Here is a 19,725-nt window from a genome sequence, read left to right as displayed (position 1 = left end):
ATTTTTGTCTACGTCGCAACAAAAATTATACGAGGCTTCGTTTACTTCATCGATCATCGCGATCCAGCAATCCGTATTACGAGCGATCATATTTACTTGACCAGCGTAAAACGTTATTGATGAAGACATTTTGAAGAGACGAACGTATGTGAAGCTGTTTGTCGGGAATCGAGAAGAACAGAGAAACTGTCGTGCGACAGAGAAATTGAGCGGGATTCTCCGCGATCTCCCATTGGCCGACAGTGGCGCACAGTTCTTTCCAGCGACCCTATTGGCTATCCACCTTCCCGCCAGTCTAGTCGACGAACTTCCGGTACGCGTACCGCTAAATCCGTTTCCTCTTTCTTCTCTCCGCGTGTCTACTCTCTCATCCATGCCCCACCATATTGATGACGCATTCTCCCGCCATTTCTCATCGATTGGAATGTAATCAGGAACGTAAACATTCGGCTTGTTTTGGTTGATCGCATGACTGTTCGTCTTACCTTATTTTTTTCCTAGCTGAGAATTTTTTCAACAAAATTTTTTATTTCGCTACAATTATTTTCTATCTCATTATATAAAGTCTATTTAAGGCAAATTTATAATATATTTTTGATGCAACAATTTTTTTAAAAATATTTACAATTTAAGAATCTGATATATATATATATATATAGAATTAAACTTAAAAAAATATCAGGTAAAGAGTATAGTTTAAAGCATTTTAATACTTCACATGTGATAGTGTAAAGTGTAATGCAAGATAATAAATTCGTATAAAATAAAACAAATTTAATTAAGAAATAAATCCATTAAAAAATTGATCAATCATTTTTCTTACCGATATTCATCTCCTCCAACAGTAAACACACGATTCGCAAAGTCAAGATGAATTAGATTATCATGTAGACTTTCGTTATTTATGTTAAATTATTTCATGAATGAAACTCATTCAGCGAATACTCAATGGAAACCTTACATATAAGAAAAAGATAATGAGATCCCATCTTAGATTATAGGAAACCTCTAGGATGTCGTCAGAGAATGAAAAGCGGTAAAATTTGCGCGCTATGTTGAGCAGATAAATGTCGGACCGAGATGAGGGGATATCTAGAACGCGTCGCACGATCCTGAAGTGACAGCGCGTGATTGGTTGAGAGTGATGCGCATCCCGTGATGCCTCGCGCATGTGAATCACGAGCCGAGTGCCGAGAGGAACGAGGGAACGCAAGACGAGAGGCCTGGGCCGGTCTTCTTCATTCGGCAATCGGACGATACGGACGTGTCGTGCAGTCGCAGTACGATCCTTTACTCGAGTGTATCCATTTGCAACAGCGTTGCGTGCGAGTCCACGTGTTTATTTACGCCGTGCGTAAACGTAAAAAAGCGACGATGGCCGATCAGGAAGGCAAGGATTTCAGCGAAGATATTGCGGAGCAGAACTTCGCCGAGCAGAACGGCGATGCCGAGAACGGCGGTGCCGGCGGCGACGCCGCGGACAACAGTCAGGAATCTCAGGAGGACAGGTAATTCATCCGTCGATCATTTCTCCCCGCGCGTTTGATCGTCGATTGTCTCGGATCGCTCGCGGATCTTGATCTCGTCCGGCGATTCGCGCGAATATCGACGATAGTTTGGTGATTCGCGAAGTCGCGACGCGTCCCTCACAAAATGGCGAAGGCGTGCGGCAGTCGCCTTTCGGCGTATCCCTAATCCGTTCGCATCCAAACGACGCGAACGCTCACGTTTCAATGTTACGGGCTCCCTGCTTCGTCTTATCGTGTCGCGCACGCGGATATTTGTCGTTTGCGATTAGAATTCTTCGATTCGAAAAATACGAAGGTACACAATGTGCTCGCGTATGAATGAATGGAAGCACCGAACGCGGGCTCTTCAAGGGCGTGCCCAAACATCGTAAGAAAAAGACAGAATGGAAAGGGATGGAGGAAATATAAGATATAGTAAACGTGAATGTACGAATTTATCGCGAATTCAACACGAGGCACACAAAAAAGGCGTCATTTTGCTGCTTGGTCGCGCTCGCCACTTCCGTTACAAGCACGTGGAAATCCGTCCCTTGCATCGAGCGGAAATACCGCGCATACAAATGAGTCATCTCTACGGAATAACATTCATGTTTTCCTAATAATCCCCGGTTAAATAAATAGAAAAATAAAATCATTCAAGGAAAGCGCAATGTGCCAAAGAAAAGAAAAGCTTATATCGTTGCTGTACGAAATGTGCGCAAAATGTTTATGGACTTGTAAGTTCTGTAAGTTCTCATCTCACTAGCCGTTGTCTCGCACAACATTGTGCTCTTCTTTCTTCAATCCATTCTTTTCAGCGTAACCAGATCTCGAGTTGGATGAATTTTTACGATACAGTATTCATATCTGTGTAAATATTTTTTAATGCGCAATTATACTCTCGTTTTTTTTTTTTTCTTCTGCCACAGCATTCTATAAAAGAAAATTTTGCATTTCTTTCTCTCTCTTCTTTTTTTATTTTTTTTTACTATTTCTTTTTTTCTGTAATATTGCATTTCTGCAAATCTTTACATTAGTTTGTGATAGCTCTACAAAAAAAAAAGGGGGTAAGCATCGCTGCTGTAGATTAAATTCTAAAGATATATAAAACTTTTCAGGAAAAAAAGGATGTAATCTCCAAATTTTATAAATTTAATGAAAATTAATATATATAATTAATCTTTGCTTGTGTTTGATTATCGACATACATTGTATATTTGAAAAATTATTGTTGAATATAAATTTGGAGATGTACTTCTTTTTATCCATAATTAAAAATGTCTTCATAACAAGGGACGTGACTTCTATGTACAAAAATAACGGAAGTAAATAGCCAAGCGTTGGTGCTCCACTCTATACTTAACACATCTAGAATAATGAAAAAATTGGAATAAAATATTGCATGCTACATTTTGCAAGAGTAGATAAGATACTTATGCATAATATCAATAAGCATTAGTCTGTAACTTTATATGTGCTGCTGTTACAAGGTATTTATCTGTTGAAGTTTCGTAATTCTGTTGTAAAATCCTTATTTCCATTCCTTTTATCTTAATTACTTAATTATAATTCTGTAATCGATAAAGAGAAAAATTGTGGATTCTGCAGTTGATCAGATTTGTCGCAACATCACGCAAGTAATAATTGTAATCTTTATAGAGTGTAAACTTTCAAATATACAATTTTTTGGCCAACTGAGTCTTCTATTCTTGTACATTGTATTGCAGCTGAATTCTGGTAATAGTCAATTGCTTACGATTGACAGTATATACATTTATCTGGATTTGTGTGAACTGAAACCGTGTGAAGCCTTATACAGTGATTTCAAAGTCAGAATTATTACGAGAAGTCTACGTCAAGTTCAAGTCCATCATGTTCCCTCACGAAGCGCAGTGGAAGTCGAGTTAATTCTGTCAGATTGATAAGTCTCGCACAGATACACACTTGCCTGCTGGGTCACGCGTAGAGTAATTTCCGATCCAAATGCTGTTTGGGCGTGACCAAAGCACAGAATCACTAGGGCCAATGCAAAAATCTCCAGTAGGTCGGAACGCCATTAACTCCAGTTTATGTGGCTTGATCTGCAGGTGATCAACAACGGTTTTCACATGGCGGGCGGCTCGCAGATGGAAAACATGACCCGACCAGCTACTGATTACCGGCGTGTGATGTGACTGGTGCCCACGGTATTTATCACCAGCCCTAAACGATAAAGAAATCGAATATATTAGTAATAACAGATCAATTATTACGTTGAATGAACTGACAGAAAAGCGATAGAAAACAGAGCTTGTAACTCATCATTAAAATACAAAGAAAGAACAAGAAATATATACATATATCAAGATTTGAGACAATTCTTGCATTGTATATTTGTCAATGAGCGTTATATAAAGACATTAAGAGACAGAGAAATGAGAAAGAGAGAGAGACAAGCACATACATATATACACATAGAATAATATACATACATATATAAATAGAAATAAATATTTGATACTATTGATCTATATTATGTACACATAGATGTGTCAATCGAAAGTATCATCTATCATTAAATTATAATGTAAAAACAATTTTTTTAGCTTTTGGATATAGAGTTGCAGTTTATCCTAGCATATGCCATATTCTTTGGACCAATCAGCAGTCAGAGTACTACTTGGAAAAATTAAATCTTGTTTCCTTTAGGCGCAGCTGTATGTCAACTGGAGTTGTAACTATTGCTTGGGTTCTCTATGAATGTCAATATAATAGTATCTTGCTCTCTCAAGCGTTGACTTTTTTTTTTACACATATATATATCTACTTTTTTCCAAGTTTTTTATTTTCTTTTAATTTACAAAATTTTTTTTAATTTTTTACCACGTTTTAAAACGTTCGAATCTCAAGGTCTCTGTGATGTGCAAAGCAGTCTTCTCATGATTATTTCTCATAACTTTATAAAGAGTATATTAAATACATATAAGTTATTTTCGTAACTCTAGGAATAATATTCTCCTACATTCTTATAATTCCTATGTGAATTGTGATTATTATGTTTATTATGAAGTCTTTTCTAAATTTCGACGTTAGTGGTTTAATTAGTTTTAGCTTAAACATATGCGTCATAGATATACATATATATAAATATTTATGTATAGTCTCTTATACTTACACGTATGCGATATATAATATACACACATTTGTTTAAATCAAATTTCTTACTTAAATCTTTTTGATCAAATCAATCCAGTGCCCCTTTTGCGAATGACACTACAGGTCTGTTTCTTGCATATATCGCGCGTCTGCATTCAATTTTTTCATATCTTAACATTGATTTTGATCTTTCCAGGGGTCAATTCAATATTCCTTCTCTTTTTCAATAATAAATAGAATTCTTTCTCGTTTATCAAAAGTAAAATTTTCGCTTTGATCTCAGTTTTTACTATCAATTACCACGTTTGAAAAATTCATCTGGTGAAATAAATTCGTTCCGTTGCTTTACAGGTCGGCTGGAGCTAACCAGGATTCTCTGAACGATAGGTATTTTCAATCTTTATTACTTTTTTCTTTTTTTTTTTTTTTCTTTTTTTTTTAACAACAATATAACGGAAGTGTTAAGAAAGTGAAAGAAAAATTGCATGCGATAATTCGGAACGATAATGAAAAACTTAAAAAATGCAAAAGTTACGTATCCAGGTGATAATCGGCTTCGCGATTATTTCATAACTTGTAATAGTCACTTGCGAAAGAGGCTGAGGCACATTACTATGCGCTATCTTTTACCGTTTTTATTACAGATAATATTTTTTGCGCACAGTTGCAGAGACATTTGACAATTTGCTGACATCGCAATCCTGAATAACAATCCTATTTAAACTGATAAACTGTAAATTGTTTGCTATAAATATTCGGTTCCATGATAGTAATTTAAAAATTTAAAAATACCTTCTGTTTGCTTCTATTAGTTTTAATTTTCTGTTTTTTTTTTCGCAGGAAATTATTTGTTGGCGGTTTAAGTTGGGAAACAACCGACAGTGAGTAACGCTCTCGCTTTTTAAAATTATCTCTAAACAATAAAAAACTGCAAAGTTCTAAAAAATTGTAAAATTAGAGAAAATAAAAGAGTATGCTATGATGTAATTTCTTAGGACACCTTTGGATGACAGTATCAAGAGAATGTCATGTGAAAAGAATTGTTTACTGAGCTCAATATAATGATTAGTTATATAATTATATTTTAAATCTCAAGTATGTGTTATGTTAAACAAATCTTCAGAATTTTTACAAAGATTGTCTTACCAATTTTTAGAGGAACTGAGGGAACATTTTAGCACATACGGCGATATTGAAAGCATCAATGTCAAGACAGATCCTAATACAGGACGATCAAGAGGGTTTGCCTTTATCGTCTTTGCTAAGGCTGAATCTCTCGATAAGGTATTTAGTTTTGGATTTTTTATATAGTTTTTTTTTTGTTCTTATATATATGAAATGATGATACTATTAGTCAGTTCTGCTACTGAATATATATGACGACAATTCTTTTCTGAATTTTTATAAGAAATGTTTTTAATTCATCATCATATTTTTTTACTAAGCAACTATTTTGTAAGAAACATTTATACAATTTTCAGATTATGGCAGCTGGTGATCATGTTATCAATAATAAAAAGGTTGATCCTAAGAAAGCAAAAGCCAGACATGGTAAAATATTTGTTGGCGGTCTTTCAACGGAACTTTCCGACGACGACATTAAGAATTTCTTCTCGCAATTTGGAACTGTAAGCATTATATCATTTTTTTGCACATCAAATGCTTTAAATCAGCTTTTCCTACAAATAACAATGAAATATCTGAAAATCTTTCAGATCGTCGAGGTAGAGATGCCATTCGACAAAACAAAGAATCAGAGGAAGGGATTCTGCTTTATCACTTTCGAATCTGAACAAGTGGTTAATGAACTACTGAAGACTTCAAAACAAACAATAAATGGTAAAGAGGTGAGTGAATACATGAATATACAACTTATATTTATTATTACACACACACACACAAGGCTTTCGTTTAAATATTAACCTTTTTTTTTCTGGATATTTTAAATGAATATTAAAATATGTGTATGAGTTTTTCTCTTCTTCCCTTAAGACGATAATAAAAACTTGATACAAGACAAGAAAGATTTTAATTTAAATAATATTTTTTATTACGAATATAATAATGACTATCCTATAATAAATTTCAAATAGGTCGACGTAAAGAAGGCGACACCCAAGCCCGATGGTATGATTGGTATGCGCGGTGGACCAGGCAATCGTGGTGGTCGTGGTGCCAGGGGTGGCCGAGGTCGTGGATTCGGTCAAGGCGGATGGGGACAAAGCGGATACGGCGGCGGTTATGGCGGTGGCTACGGCCAAGGAGGATACGGCGGTGGCTACGATGGATATGGATACGATTATTACGGTGGCGGTGGGTACGGAGGTTACGGTGGCTACGACTACAGTGGATACGGTAATTTTATTGATTATTAATAGAGTCGCGACGACAGATTTAACGTCTGTACGATTATTGTTGAGAATTTTTTCTTTGCTTTTTTTTATTTTTTTTTTTCTTTCGAGAAAAAAAAAGTGATCAATGGCAAATATGATTATTTGTTGTTACCGTCCCAGTGTATTCGGCAGACGCGATTAAGACGAACATTTTGAAAAAAATATATGCATATTATGTCTGCTTTAATTTCTTTGTCGCATATCTGAGTTGCTGTGCTGCTTCAATTTTTCTTTCTAATTAATCAATAATGTTTTTACTGCAAAAATGTTTATTTTACTGAAATAAGTTAAAAGACAAATCAACATCATCTGTTTTATCAGTATGCATTATTCAATCATGCAAAAGATGGAATAACAGAAATTGACATTTTATGTATATATTATACAAGATGATAAAAGTGTGATAATAATCATAATTTGATAGAGTGCGAGTGTTGGTTTGCAGATAGATCAACTATAATTGTCAGTATATATTTACATACATTCGTACATACATACATACATACATACATATATACATACATGTATATATACATATACTGACAATTTCATATATATTTGTATTAAATTTAATTTATTGACTATATGTCAGTATTGTAAACTGTAAAAGATTATAAGAAATTAGTTTATAATCAGTGTTAAAAAGCTAATTAATTTATATCGTCGACTATGTTGCTCTTATACTTAGCCAATGTAAACCAGCAACTCATGCTCACGAAATGTCTTTTGAATAGTTCTTCCAACATATAGCATGATGCAATATATAATGGATATTCATGCATTCATAGAATTAGGATTCGAAGATTATGTGAATCAAACACAATTTTCCACTTTCTATCTTTTATTTCCAGGATTTGGATAATTATTTAACTATAACCAACTAATCTAATCTACCTACTCTAATAATTTGCTGAGTTATATTCTTTGATTGCTTGTTGAGATATTTAATTTATATATATATATATATATATATATATATATATATATGTTCACATATGCATACACATTTATATGAATAAATATAACATAAAGTTGTCAGTAAATGTGTAAAGACAGAGACAGAGAAAGTTTTTACAATATTTCTTGTGATCCTTAAACGGTTTAATATCTTTAAATTAATATAAATTGTATTATGTAACATGTATTATATCATCTATTTTATTTTTTAATTGATGCTATAATACATGTTATTAATATAATTATATTTATATTAACATAAAATTGTGTAATTGGTCCATATTACAAAATGTAATATTAAAATGGCAGGTTTAATAAATTATAATTTATTTTAATTATTATTCGAGTCCCATAGTATTCCCATAGATTCACTGATTAACGTCAACAAATAAATCTTATTTATTTTTTTTATCTCATTCTAAAATATCTTTTATTATTTCCGAGGATTTCAAAAATCATGCATTCACTGCAACATTATATTTTAACATACATGAAACTGCAAGGTGTACGTGTTGTGTAGAGAACATTAAAGTAAAACTGTATGGGACATTATATTGTATGAAACTGTACATTCAATCCTTTGTTCCTGCTTTTGATATCACTATAATCCTCGCATGCTGTTTCTCGTTTATTCCATATTTCATAATGAGCATGTTAAAGTCAAGCGATGAAATCACAAAGGCTAAACATCATATATGCTTTTGCTACAACACATGAGAATGATCGTATCCCGTATGATTTCCAAGATTAGCTTATTAGACATCCTATTTAAGTCAAAAGGCACTATATCTATTAAAGTTGATAGAGAATACTGAGAGAGAGAGAGAGAGAGAGCTGAATAATTTCTTTATTCCTAATATTTCATCTAATCAAAAAATATTTTGAAAACTTATGATCTATTATAGAAAAGCCTTATCCTTTGACTTTATTAATTTTTCGATTTTTTAAAAAGAATATTATGTTATTATTTTTGTTCTGATATAATAGCATCATTTTCAGCATGACATAAATTGTTTCAACGACATAAACTTTACATGCATGTCATTTTTGCATTCATATAACTGCTAAATCATTCCACGTGTGCTCCAATAATCTCTGCATCCTTACTCAACAATTTTTTTAATCAGAAACTTCAAGAAAGCTGCTTTTTATTAATGTAAAATATCAGAACATTGCATTATGTAATACAGTTAATTACTGGCTTTCAGGATATATTTCGTGGAAAATGTTTTCTAAAAGATAAAACTATTAATATTAGACACATGAAATTATTAGTATCATTATGTGAAATAATATATAATTAATTATCGTTGTTTTCGAGCTCCACACACGCTCCACACATATTTCCTTTTAATGTAGAAAAAAATGAACGATTTTATGTCTCGGTACGTATACGATAACTGATCCCATTATGCTCTTTATGCCGTGTGTTCCATGAAACGCAGACGGATACGGCTACGGCGGTGGTAATTACGATGGTGGCTACAGTGGTGGGCGTGGTGCACGCGGCAAAGGTACGCATTATAGCGTCCTTTCTCTCCCATGTATTTCATATTTATTCCTAATTGAGGACATTTTGAATGGCATATATTCCATCGTCTATATTCGTATTTTTTGTTACATATTAATTACATTCATCTATTTTTTCTTTTTTTGTTTTTCACAAAATCAAAAATTTCACTTACCCGCTTTCTCTTTCTCTTCATCGTTTGCTGTCTGCCCTTACTTGAATATCTGTTTTCTTTACCTTATCTTTATTTGTTTTACAATTATTGTGTTGATATGTGCATGTATGTGAAACATATGGAGATGAATATAATTTTTCACACACATATAAATTGATGGAAAAATTATTTCTATTAGACGACAAAAAACATGTGATCAAATTATTGTAAATTATATTATAAAAGTGCAATGAATTTTTGACTGCAGTATATTATAAAATATATACTATATAAAGTATATAGTATATTATAAATATATAATACTTGGTAAATTTTTGGATATTGCTCTTGTGAGCATGAAAAAACATTGCAATGTCTATATTCATCTTTCCATAAAAACTTAATTTTTCCTATTTCTAACATTTAATATATGTATCCTTGAATATTATCTGACATTTAACCATTGATAGCTATAGAAATATGTATATATAAGGAAGATGAGAAAAATATCAATTGGAACGCAGCCTGCAGCTTACTGCCTTAGCCTGTAGCCTTTACATAGATACTCAATAGCTTTCTTTTGGCTTGTACTATATCTGTTATCTTTTAACTCTAATATTTCCAAAGAAATATGCTTGACATTTTCTTTCGTTTATATATTATTTAGTTTCTTCTATGAACAAACTAGCATCATATGCAACTGGGTGGGAGGGTTTAACTAACAATATGCGTTACATGGGTATGTTCCAGGAGGTTCAGGCTATGGTGGCAAGCAGAGAGGTGGTGGTGGTCGTCAGAACCAGAGGCATCAACCCTATTAATGAGGAGATTTTCCTCATTTGCGAATGCAATACAATTTGCATTGTAACTGCCGGTGAGTCAGCTCCAAAGTTCCTAATGTTCTTGCCTCTATCTCTGCACACCTTGCCAAATTATAAAAAAATTCTTGTGTATGAGAAAATATCGATTTTGTATCAGCAAAATAATGTATGTGCATATAATTTTTGAGAATACTTAGATATTCTATTGAGATAAAATCTAAAATATCAATTTTTAAAAGTTCGAAAGTAAGATATATTCATTTACATTTTTAAATTTTTCTATTTTTATTTTTTATACGTCTACAAGTAGTTATTTTTAATTATAAGTAAAGTTTTTTAAGTTTTTTAAAGAAGATTAAAGCTATCATATTTTTTCTTAATAATCCTTTACCCTCAAGTTGTCCATCGTTTGCCTTGTTAACTTGGATGAATATTCTATTTTGTATGTGTATCACACAAAATTTTATGTTATTTTTACTGCGCCAATTTACGTCGGATTTTTATCTTATTTCTACGTTTTAACTGTCCTTTGCATATTTGTTACGCCTTTTTCTGCATCAAACCTATATGATATATATTTATTTATTGTACAATATTTTATTAATTTTAACTTGTGTCTGAAATAAAGTGTGCAATGTGTATAATTTAAATGGTTTTTTTTATTTTTTTTTATTTTTATTTTTCAGGTATTACGAAGCGGGATTCCCGTTCAAGATCATATTATTCGTCCAATCATTCCATTAAATCACGTTATCTTCAGCAATAGTACTGAAATACGAATATTCAAACATCAGAATTTTAACAGAAATCATTCGTTATTTTCTTTTTTGTGTATATATATGTGTATGTATATATATATATATATATATATATATATATATATATATATATATAAAACATGCTTTTCAATTACCATAGAGTTTATTACCATTTACGTCCGCATCGCATAGCATATCGTGAATATTTATATTGATAGATCATTTTAATTTTGTCTACAAGATATATATATGTATATGTATATATATATATGTATATATATATATATGTATATATGTATATATGTAACACGATGTGGTGAAAAAAACTACCGTATATGAGTAAGCAGGCAATGTACTTTTTACATAACATGCAGAAATAGTGAGTAAGAAAAGGAAATACGAGATAAATCGAACTGTTTATAATGAGTGTGCGAAGTATGAAATAAGATAAAAGGATTGCTGCTTCCCCTCTTATTAATAATAATAGGATTAAATAATAGAATTAAATAAATGCTCGTTTTGTGTACATATCTCATATATATATATGTTAATTCTGCTTTGACCTCCTATACGGTAACTTATTTTTTTCTTTTTAAAACGCGACATGTACACATTTCTTTGAAACGTATAGGAATTAATCATTTATATATTAGACTTAAATAAGACTGACACATGCACATATACACTTATGTATCAGACTTATTAATAGAACTAATACTCTGTGAATTCCGTCATACACGCGCTCTGTATAAGCATCCTCATCCTGGAAAATGATGATGCACTTAAATTGTCGCAGTGTGCGCTAAGACAGAATTCTTGCTCGATCAAAGAACAGCGCATGTACATTATATTTATATATCGACATTCTCATTCTACAAGATGAGAAAATTGTCACATTAAGATTTTTAAAAGTACAACAGACAATATTGTATTGAAAATAATGCAATATTTAGATGCATTGTATTTTTTGTCCGAGTACATATTACGTTCTAATCTTATGTCACACAAAAAGTATTACATTATACAAAATAAAAAGATAATCTTATGTTAGCTGAAATTTATTTAAAATAAATATTTATTAAAAATATTAGAAATTTATTACAATTTATATATATATATATATATATATATATATATATATAAAATATATACACACACACACACTGAAGTTTATCGATCTTTTCTAATGTCATTACCAATCACACTCCAAATCCTACAACTTTTCTACAAGAGAATTAACAGTGCAGTCGGCAAAATAATCGTATGTATGTATGTATGTATGGTATGTATGTATGTTATAAAAGTGTGGAATATATAAAATCGAAACTATATTATGAACTTCTGATTATAAATTTATGCAATAAAGACAATATCAGTTATTGCAAAATTATAATTTTTATTTATTGATTTTTAGTTTCCGAAGAATTTTGGAGCTCTAAATTTCAAAATATAACATCTAAATAAAGAATAGTTCTAATTTTATTTAATTGATTGAAATGTATGTTTACTTCACGAAAAAGAATTTAGTAAGTGACGGAGATGAGCCATTAAGATAATCTTTTGGAGATGAATTTATACACGTTCTCTAATTAGTAGCACCTCGTCTCTCGTGCAACTCTGATTCTCTTACTGATTTCCTTACTCTTCACTGAACATTCTTATCGATGACAATTTTGATTAGATTCGTTTAATTGATTGTGATATGCATTTTTGTTTTTTTAATAATGTTTGCAATTTTTTTTTACTATGTTATTCCTCTTTATAAAAAATCCAAAAATAAATAATAGCACAATAACAATTATTTTTGCATTAAATTGTTAAAAGTCTTAGTACAAACACGTATGCAGCAAGGAGATCTATACTTCTTAAATTTTCAAGATATGATTAAATAACAGATGGAATCGTAAAGCAAAATAAAAAATATAAATTAATAATGTTTTAAGATGATTAATACAAATTATAAAAAACATAAGTTTTGTAAATTATTTTCTATACACATTTATTGCATAAATAAAAATTCAAAATTAAGCGCAGCAGTATTGCTTCAATTTTGATCACAAACCATGCTATAATTTAGTACATACACATTTTTAGTCATAATTATTTCCGAAGCATATATAAATATATAAGTGTAAAATAAAAAGTGCATCATAAATTGTACGTAGTTATATAGAAAAGAATTTTATAAAAATTATCTAAGATGTTTTTTCTTTTCTCACACGCGTCGAAGGAGAAACAAAGTTACATTAAATCAGTTTGAAGTAAAAGAAATAACGAATACACAAAAGATGCATTAATCTGGCAATTGCGCTTTTGTCTGCTTATTATCGCCAGCTGAAACTTCATCTTCAACATCCAAAGTAACGAAACGAATGTAAAGAGATAAGAGGAAAGCTACTTATAACATTTCACTCTGTTTCACTAATAAATCTATTCTCAATTAAATTTAACACATTGTTATTTCCATTGGCACAAATAATATGTATTAAATAAAATTATGCAAAAAAAAATTATTAGTTTTGATGCTTCAATAATTAAAAGAGTCCACCAATCCGAAATGTATCTTCGATATGTTATCATATTACTCGCCGAATTTAATTTTTATCTCCAATAATACAAATATATAAATAAATTTTTGACCAATTCTCGAATTTTATTTATCGTCTATCAAGATCTCGCATCCGGTCCGACAGATTATCAGTAACTTTCCGTTTTACAGTATATGCAATACAATTTCGCAGCGAATAATTTCTGCTTGCAGTAAAACGACGCCTTGCAAGTAGCAAAGCCACCCTATCGAAATATCGAGTGTCACGCGCAGAATCCATCAGAGGCTAAAAACGTAATTAATCTTTGGTAATGAAGTATGTAACGCGAATTAATTCCCTTCAATATCGTCTCAGTTATGACGTATTAATCTTTCGCACAATATTTCAGCGCGTTAAGAAAAATTCTGTGTCTGAAAAGTAAAACAATAAGCGCGATGATTACAATTAATAGAATGGAATAACTTATAGAACTTGCATTTCTTGTGTAAATTGATGTATATAATTTATATCTTTTTAAAACTCTGTTTTACCACTCATCTATTATTTAATCACTTTTCACATTTTGAAAAGTTAATCAATATAGATCTCTTCGCGCCATACATGCTTATATTAACATAGATATGAATTTTTAAAAATTAATACAAGTTGATCGATTATTTACAATATACATTATTATTAAGATTAAACATATGACACTTCCAAATAAATAAGTATTTCTACATAAAAAACGCATATATAAAGAGGAAATATATCCTTGTTTTTTTTTTTTTTTTACCATATATATATAATCTATACATTGTACAGTAGCTATCTCGTTCGTGAAACTATTATTTTCTTCACATGCTTTTATCCTTCTCGTCTACCTTCGAGCATTTACCTTCGAGTGGACATTCTATTGTACTTTTTCCTTGCAACACGATATGATTAGGCGTATATTACAGCTTTATTCCGTCTCTCTTAAATTAGCTATATCCGCTTACTTTTTTTGGCTCGCCATACGATATTTCAGAGCTTATACCAACGTCACGTCTACGCTTCAAATAACATTATCTCTTTCTTTCTTTCATTCGAAAATCGTTCCCATCTCAGGTTAAATGTATCGGTTTTGCCGTAACAATCGGTTTCCAATTCATGTCTATGTTCTATTATAATGACATCCGCCTTGCTTGTTTTCTAATGAAATTTCATGGGCTATTTAAACAAATCGTATACTTTGTGTATCTTTATCTTCCGGAATTTTCCATATATTATTGTAATATAAATATAATATGTATCAGTTTAGAAACTAATTGTTTCTTTCTCAAATCTAGTGACATAATTAAATATAACCAGTAAATTCAAAATTATACAAATATACAGCACGGAATGTACATGAATAATCATAACGTGAATTCCGTCCATTTGATTATCTTATCATGGATAATGCAAGATATAATAGTTATCGCAACATAAATTTCATACATAAATGATAATCAATTCTGATTTAATTAATTATATGTTCAAACGCGATCGTTGAATATTTTGAACAATGGTCTCGATTGGTTGAGAATTCTGCATTATTTGCATAACTCGACGATACAAACATTCAAAATTAGCAACTACGCACGTAACTATGCGTAGAGGCTATACACGACATAGTATATGTGAGATAGTGCACATAATTCACTATGGTGCCTTCCTAAGGAATTTAAGATCAGAAATTATGGTAAAAAAATGGCGAGAAAGATGGAATTGTGAAATTAAAAAGAGCAACCCATATTGTTCATATTTACATTTTTTATTCTCTCTCTCTCTCTCTCTCTCTCTCTCTCTCTCTCTCTGGGATATCGTAATCTAAAATCTAGATAGATATCATTCTAAGAAAAAATTGACTAGTACGTATATTTAGACATTTAAAGCCGTGTATAACATCTAATCACATACGAAATATACAGTTTATGCGTGTATATTTGTATATATATCTATATGTATATATATATATATATATATATATATATATATATATATATATCATACTCGCGCTATTATATATACGCTATTATTTAAGATAAATTAATTCGCGCGTATAAATACGTATGCATGTTCCTGTGGAAAAGAAACAATTCTTTACTCTATATAGATTTAATTAATCTACACACTATACGCACGTATAAAGATCGACTTTTCATTGCCGACGTTCACGCCCAAATATCTCCTCTCCAGACAGCATAGAAAAGCCAAAAGATATCTTAAAGATATCTAAAACATAATAAAACGTTTCTTTAAGTTGTATTTTTTTGTTGTCACCTTTGAGAAACTTGTGCTGTCTGGATCTCTTCTGTCATATGTTATTTAGAATTTACTAATTGAAAAATTCATGAAGATATGATAATTTTGTGAAAAAATTTTTTAAGTAAGACTCTAAAATCTTATCTTTTTTACAATAAAATTTCATTTTAAAACTACACAACTTTTGCAACAAATCGTTTTGAAGCATAATCGTTTGTCATCAATCTTAAAACCATTGATCTCTTAATAGCACAAAAAAATTGTGTATAATAAAATTGTAAAACATATATATATATATATATATATATATATATATATATATATATAAGATTGTATTACAGTTAAGTTGAAGAATTTGCAAGAAATATCTTGTGATTAATTATGATTCTCGGCAATTAAATGTCGATACGAGAACAGTTTTATTTATCTCATTATTATGTCTCATGCCGGTTTGTCGTAGACTCTGGCAATTATCGTCCGTATAATACATCAAATGCAATAAATACGATAATATATATTAAAGAGAAATTATGTCATTAATATCATCGTGTATTATTCGAATAATTTAAATTCAACAATAAAATTATTTTTACATTGCTAATTCTCAGTCTGTCATCACGTGTTCAACGAAAGGATAATAATGCAATAAAAATTATAAATAAAATTATATAATTAACCCTTTAAATTGTCGGAAAGATCTCAGTGCCCAAGAGTGTACTTTTGTCTATTTATCTACTCAAAAAATTATTCTAAAGCCTTGCTGATGTGTATACTTTAATAAGTTTAATAATATTTCTATACACATATTACAATTATGAGATTAAAGCCAATGACTTGAGAACTTGAAGCTTGTAAATATATACTTTTTGTTTTTAATCTCCCGCGCAAACACAGACACAATGCAGATGAAAGCTGTTGCACATTACGCAAATAATTGATTTTAATTTTGCGGCATGTTAATCGTGCGTTTAATGTATTTCATTAGTATCTCTTATTTATAACCATCAAAAATTTATTTACGCTATTCCTGTAGCATTTAGATCATTATCTCGGCAATCACAGAATTATAAACATCGCATAACATCACACTTATCAAATCTAAACAGAGAGTTTAAATAATGTAATACTTATTTATTTACGTATTTTCTATACACTGATTAGCGACTTGGTTTCCCCAGTTTTTTTTTTCTTTTTTTTTTTTTATAATACGGCTTACTATCGAAAACCCGCGTGCCTGACACGACGGACCGCTAAAAGCTATATATTAAAAATTCTTTAACGTAAAAACTTGTATTATTATTACTAATATTATAGATAGAATAAACCAATAATCAATATTTGATATTAAGAATTTAAAAAGAAACCCACAAAAATAAGAAAGAATGCAAAATTCTCCCGTGACAATGAGTAACAAAAATCGAGATTACTCATATAAAATTTACAGTTGATCCTCTTGACATGGACACGTTGGAACAAGTTAATTAATCTAGCTACAATTATATTCTCTGACATTATATTCTCGTGTAAACGCGTATGGTTCAATGTTTCGAGAATATGCTACGAATATCCACGATAAATTACGTCACTGCCCTGACTTCGAAATATGACGCTTTGAGAAATTATTACATATATACATAAATGCAAATGTTAAATCGATACTTGCCTCCATCTCTCACATTGCAGAATTCTTGTGTGGGAAATGTTTATCCCGTTACCCGTTGTCAAACGTGCATCGCGAATATTTGGCAAATTTGTCGCGTCTGCAATACACTGCATCTAATATAGCTGCTAGAGCGTATCGAGTTTTTGCGAAACATTCGTCGAAACGGTTTCTCTCCCGATAGTCAGCGCACTTTGCGATGCACTTTTTATGATAAATATAGTTATCGAATTCATTGTATTTTCTCTTTGGATAAAATACACAAAGCTGATTCACAGCATAAATATCAAGCAAAAGCTAGATCGACACATTCGCAACAAAATATGCACTGTTTCTAGCTTTAAGCTTAGTTGAAGTAGTGTGCTTTATACAAAAAGCAAAATTCTTAAAATCAGACTAGAGTTAAATAAACGGCGAGATTATCTTATTTTTATCGAATTCTTATGCGATTCTACATGAATTAAAGAGTATCAACATTTAAAAACTTGGTGCTCGATATATATCCTTAGGGAACTTTTCAAATAAATATTCAATTGTTCTTTAATAATTCTGCACCTTGCTGCAGAATTTAATCAATGTCTTTTTATTTTTTACGCGAGATATCTTCGCAAGATTTCTAAATCCGGACCACTTCGCTATTTATAACTGAGCTACTATACTACGCGGCCACCTTGGATACCGCCGTTGCCCCCACGCCTAAAGCCCACTTTCTGATCCTTATCCGCCCACTCGGCTTAACCGTACGTTAAACGTCCAATTGTCCAAATATCCAATTAATCAACTGTCCAATTATCTTGCCCAGGAGTGAGCGATAATGCTACCGCTACGAAGTGCGACACGAAGATAAATAGGTAGATAAATAGACTATGAGCCCATTCGGGAACTTACATTATCTACGAGACCGCCCTAGCAGATAGTTCATACTTTGCATTGGAGTCATTGTCAATTCACAAAAGTTTTGTCGCTCCTGTCACTCTGCTTCTCGAAATAGTCGTAGGCAGTCGAAAGATCTTTTTCCATCTTCGTAAAATTTATAATCGCGTTTTTTTTTTAACTTTCTTCACTGTCGGAAATTTTCCCCTATTTGACGGACCTCCCTCGACGATCTGGTCTGGGAATGAAGAAAGAATCAGGTCCATCTAAAAACAGAAGATGATAGACGATGAGTACGGAGAAAGAGAGAAAGAGACGTGACAATGGAATTTCATTATCTAGTGGAATTTGGAGAGAGAGTAAGTCGCGAGAGACGTTCTGCAGCGGATTACATTTAAACGAGAAAATCTGACTGACTGCGAGTGCTGTCTCACTGATGCAGAGCATACTTGAGAAACAAATGATTTGTACATTACCTCTTAGCTCTATCTTAGGGGTCATCTATTTTTTACCATTTAACCTGACACCGTGTGAGAAAAAAATTAATAAGATTGATGAAAATAAGAATTAAAAAAAGCTAGAGAAAATAAAATATATACAATTTTACTTATTAATTAAAAAGAATGTAATGTTATAATTTAATTAAAATTCTCTTTTTTTTTAGCATTGAAGTCAGCTTATCTTATTTCTTGATTATTTCCTTAGTTACTTGTGCGTTTCGATGTACATATCAAACTTTTTATCTCCCTAAATAGATTGAATATAGAATCATGTAAAGTAACTAAATGATACATTTTTATATTTCACATTCGATTTCCGTCGTTATAATTATATTAATAATAATATAATAAATAATTATTTTTACGATAAAACATTTGCGATGACATTTCTGATGAAGAAATGAAACACGATTAGGATTATAAAATTATTACTGAACTTTTTGATCGATGAGTAAGTCTGAGAGGACTTGCAAAGTGAATTTGAGATTTTTGTATCTTTTTTTTCTCAACACTTTCTTTTAGAAAGTTATTAAGTAAGACATTTACATTACACACTAAATCTTGAAAAAGCTTTATATGGAATACGCTGGAAAATGTTTAAAAAAACTCGTTATGTTACGAAATGTGTACAACATTATT

General features: G+C 31.1%; 2 protein-coding genes and 2 non-coding genes across 12 annotated transcripts in view; 3 read left to right on the top strand and 1 right to left on the bottom strand.

Moving 5' to 3' along the window:
* The first annotated feature begins 1,143 nt into the window (after positions 1–1,143).
* On the top strand, positions 1,144–12,330 carry LOC126857942 (RNA-binding protein squid-like). Of its 6 annotated transcripts, none has more exons than XM_050607869.1 (10): positions 1,144–1,508; positions 4,995–5,030; positions 5,484–5,524; positions 5,800–5,927; positions 6,125–6,271; positions 6,359–6,490; positions 6,737–6,956; positions 9,439–9,507; positions 10,408–10,531; positions 11,165–12,330. In XM_050607869.1, the coding sequence occupies exons 1-9, from the start codon at positions 1,159–1,161 to the stop codon at positions 10,476–10,478; spliced, it is 1,194 nt and encodes a 397-aa protein (XP_050463826.1). In that variant the 5' UTR covers positions 1,144–1,158; the 3' UTR covers positions 10,479–10,531; positions 11,165–12,330. The 6 variants fall into 6 exon arrangements, with proteins under 6 accessions (XP_050463826.1, XP_050463824.1, XP_050463825.1 ...); XM_050607867.1 differs by having other exon boundaries at positions 6,737–6,998; XM_050607868.1 differs by lacking the exon at positions 4,995–5,030 and having other exon boundaries at positions 6,737–6,998.
* Positions 5,617–5,699, top strand: LOC126858045 (small nucleolar RNA SNORD58). Its single transcript, XR_007688599.1, has one exon. It is a non-coding gene; the product is annotated as a small nucleolar RNA SNORD58 (small nucleolar RNA).
* LOC126858046 (small nucleolar RNA snR61/Z1/Z11) lies at positions 5,977–6,043 on the top strand. The gene has a single exon (XR_007688600.1). It is a non-coding gene; the product is annotated as a small nucleolar RNA snR61/Z1/Z11 (small nucleolar RNA).
* A 2,209-nt stretch (positions 12,331–14,539) lies between the features above and the next one.
* Positions 14,540–19,725, bottom strand: part of LOC126857938 (QRFP-like peptide receptor) — a 62,057-nt gene continuing 56,871 nt past the window's right edge. For all 4 annotated transcript variants that reach the window (XR_007688567.1, XR_007688568.1, XM_050607856.1 and 1 more), the window contains one exon: positions 14,540–18,852. Coding sequence is in view for 2 of the 4 variants with exons in the window: in XM_050607856.1 (XP_050463813.1) it covers positions 18,843–18,852 (10 nt within the window). In the remaining 2 variants the exon portion in view is untranslated. The remainder of the gene's footprint in view (positions 18,853–19,725) is intronic.

Source organism: Cataglyphis hispanica, chromosome 23 (assembly GCF_021464435.1).
Source record: "Cataglyphis hispanica isolate Lineage 1 chromosome 23, ULB_Chis1_1.0, whole genome shotgun sequence".
Lineage (NCBI taxonomy): Eukaryota > Metazoa > Arthropoda > Insecta > Hymenoptera > Formicidae > Cataglyphis > Cataglyphis hispanica.
The sequence above is the reverse complement of the archived record's forward strand: the minus strand, read 5'-3'. Positions and strand labels throughout refer to the sequence as shown.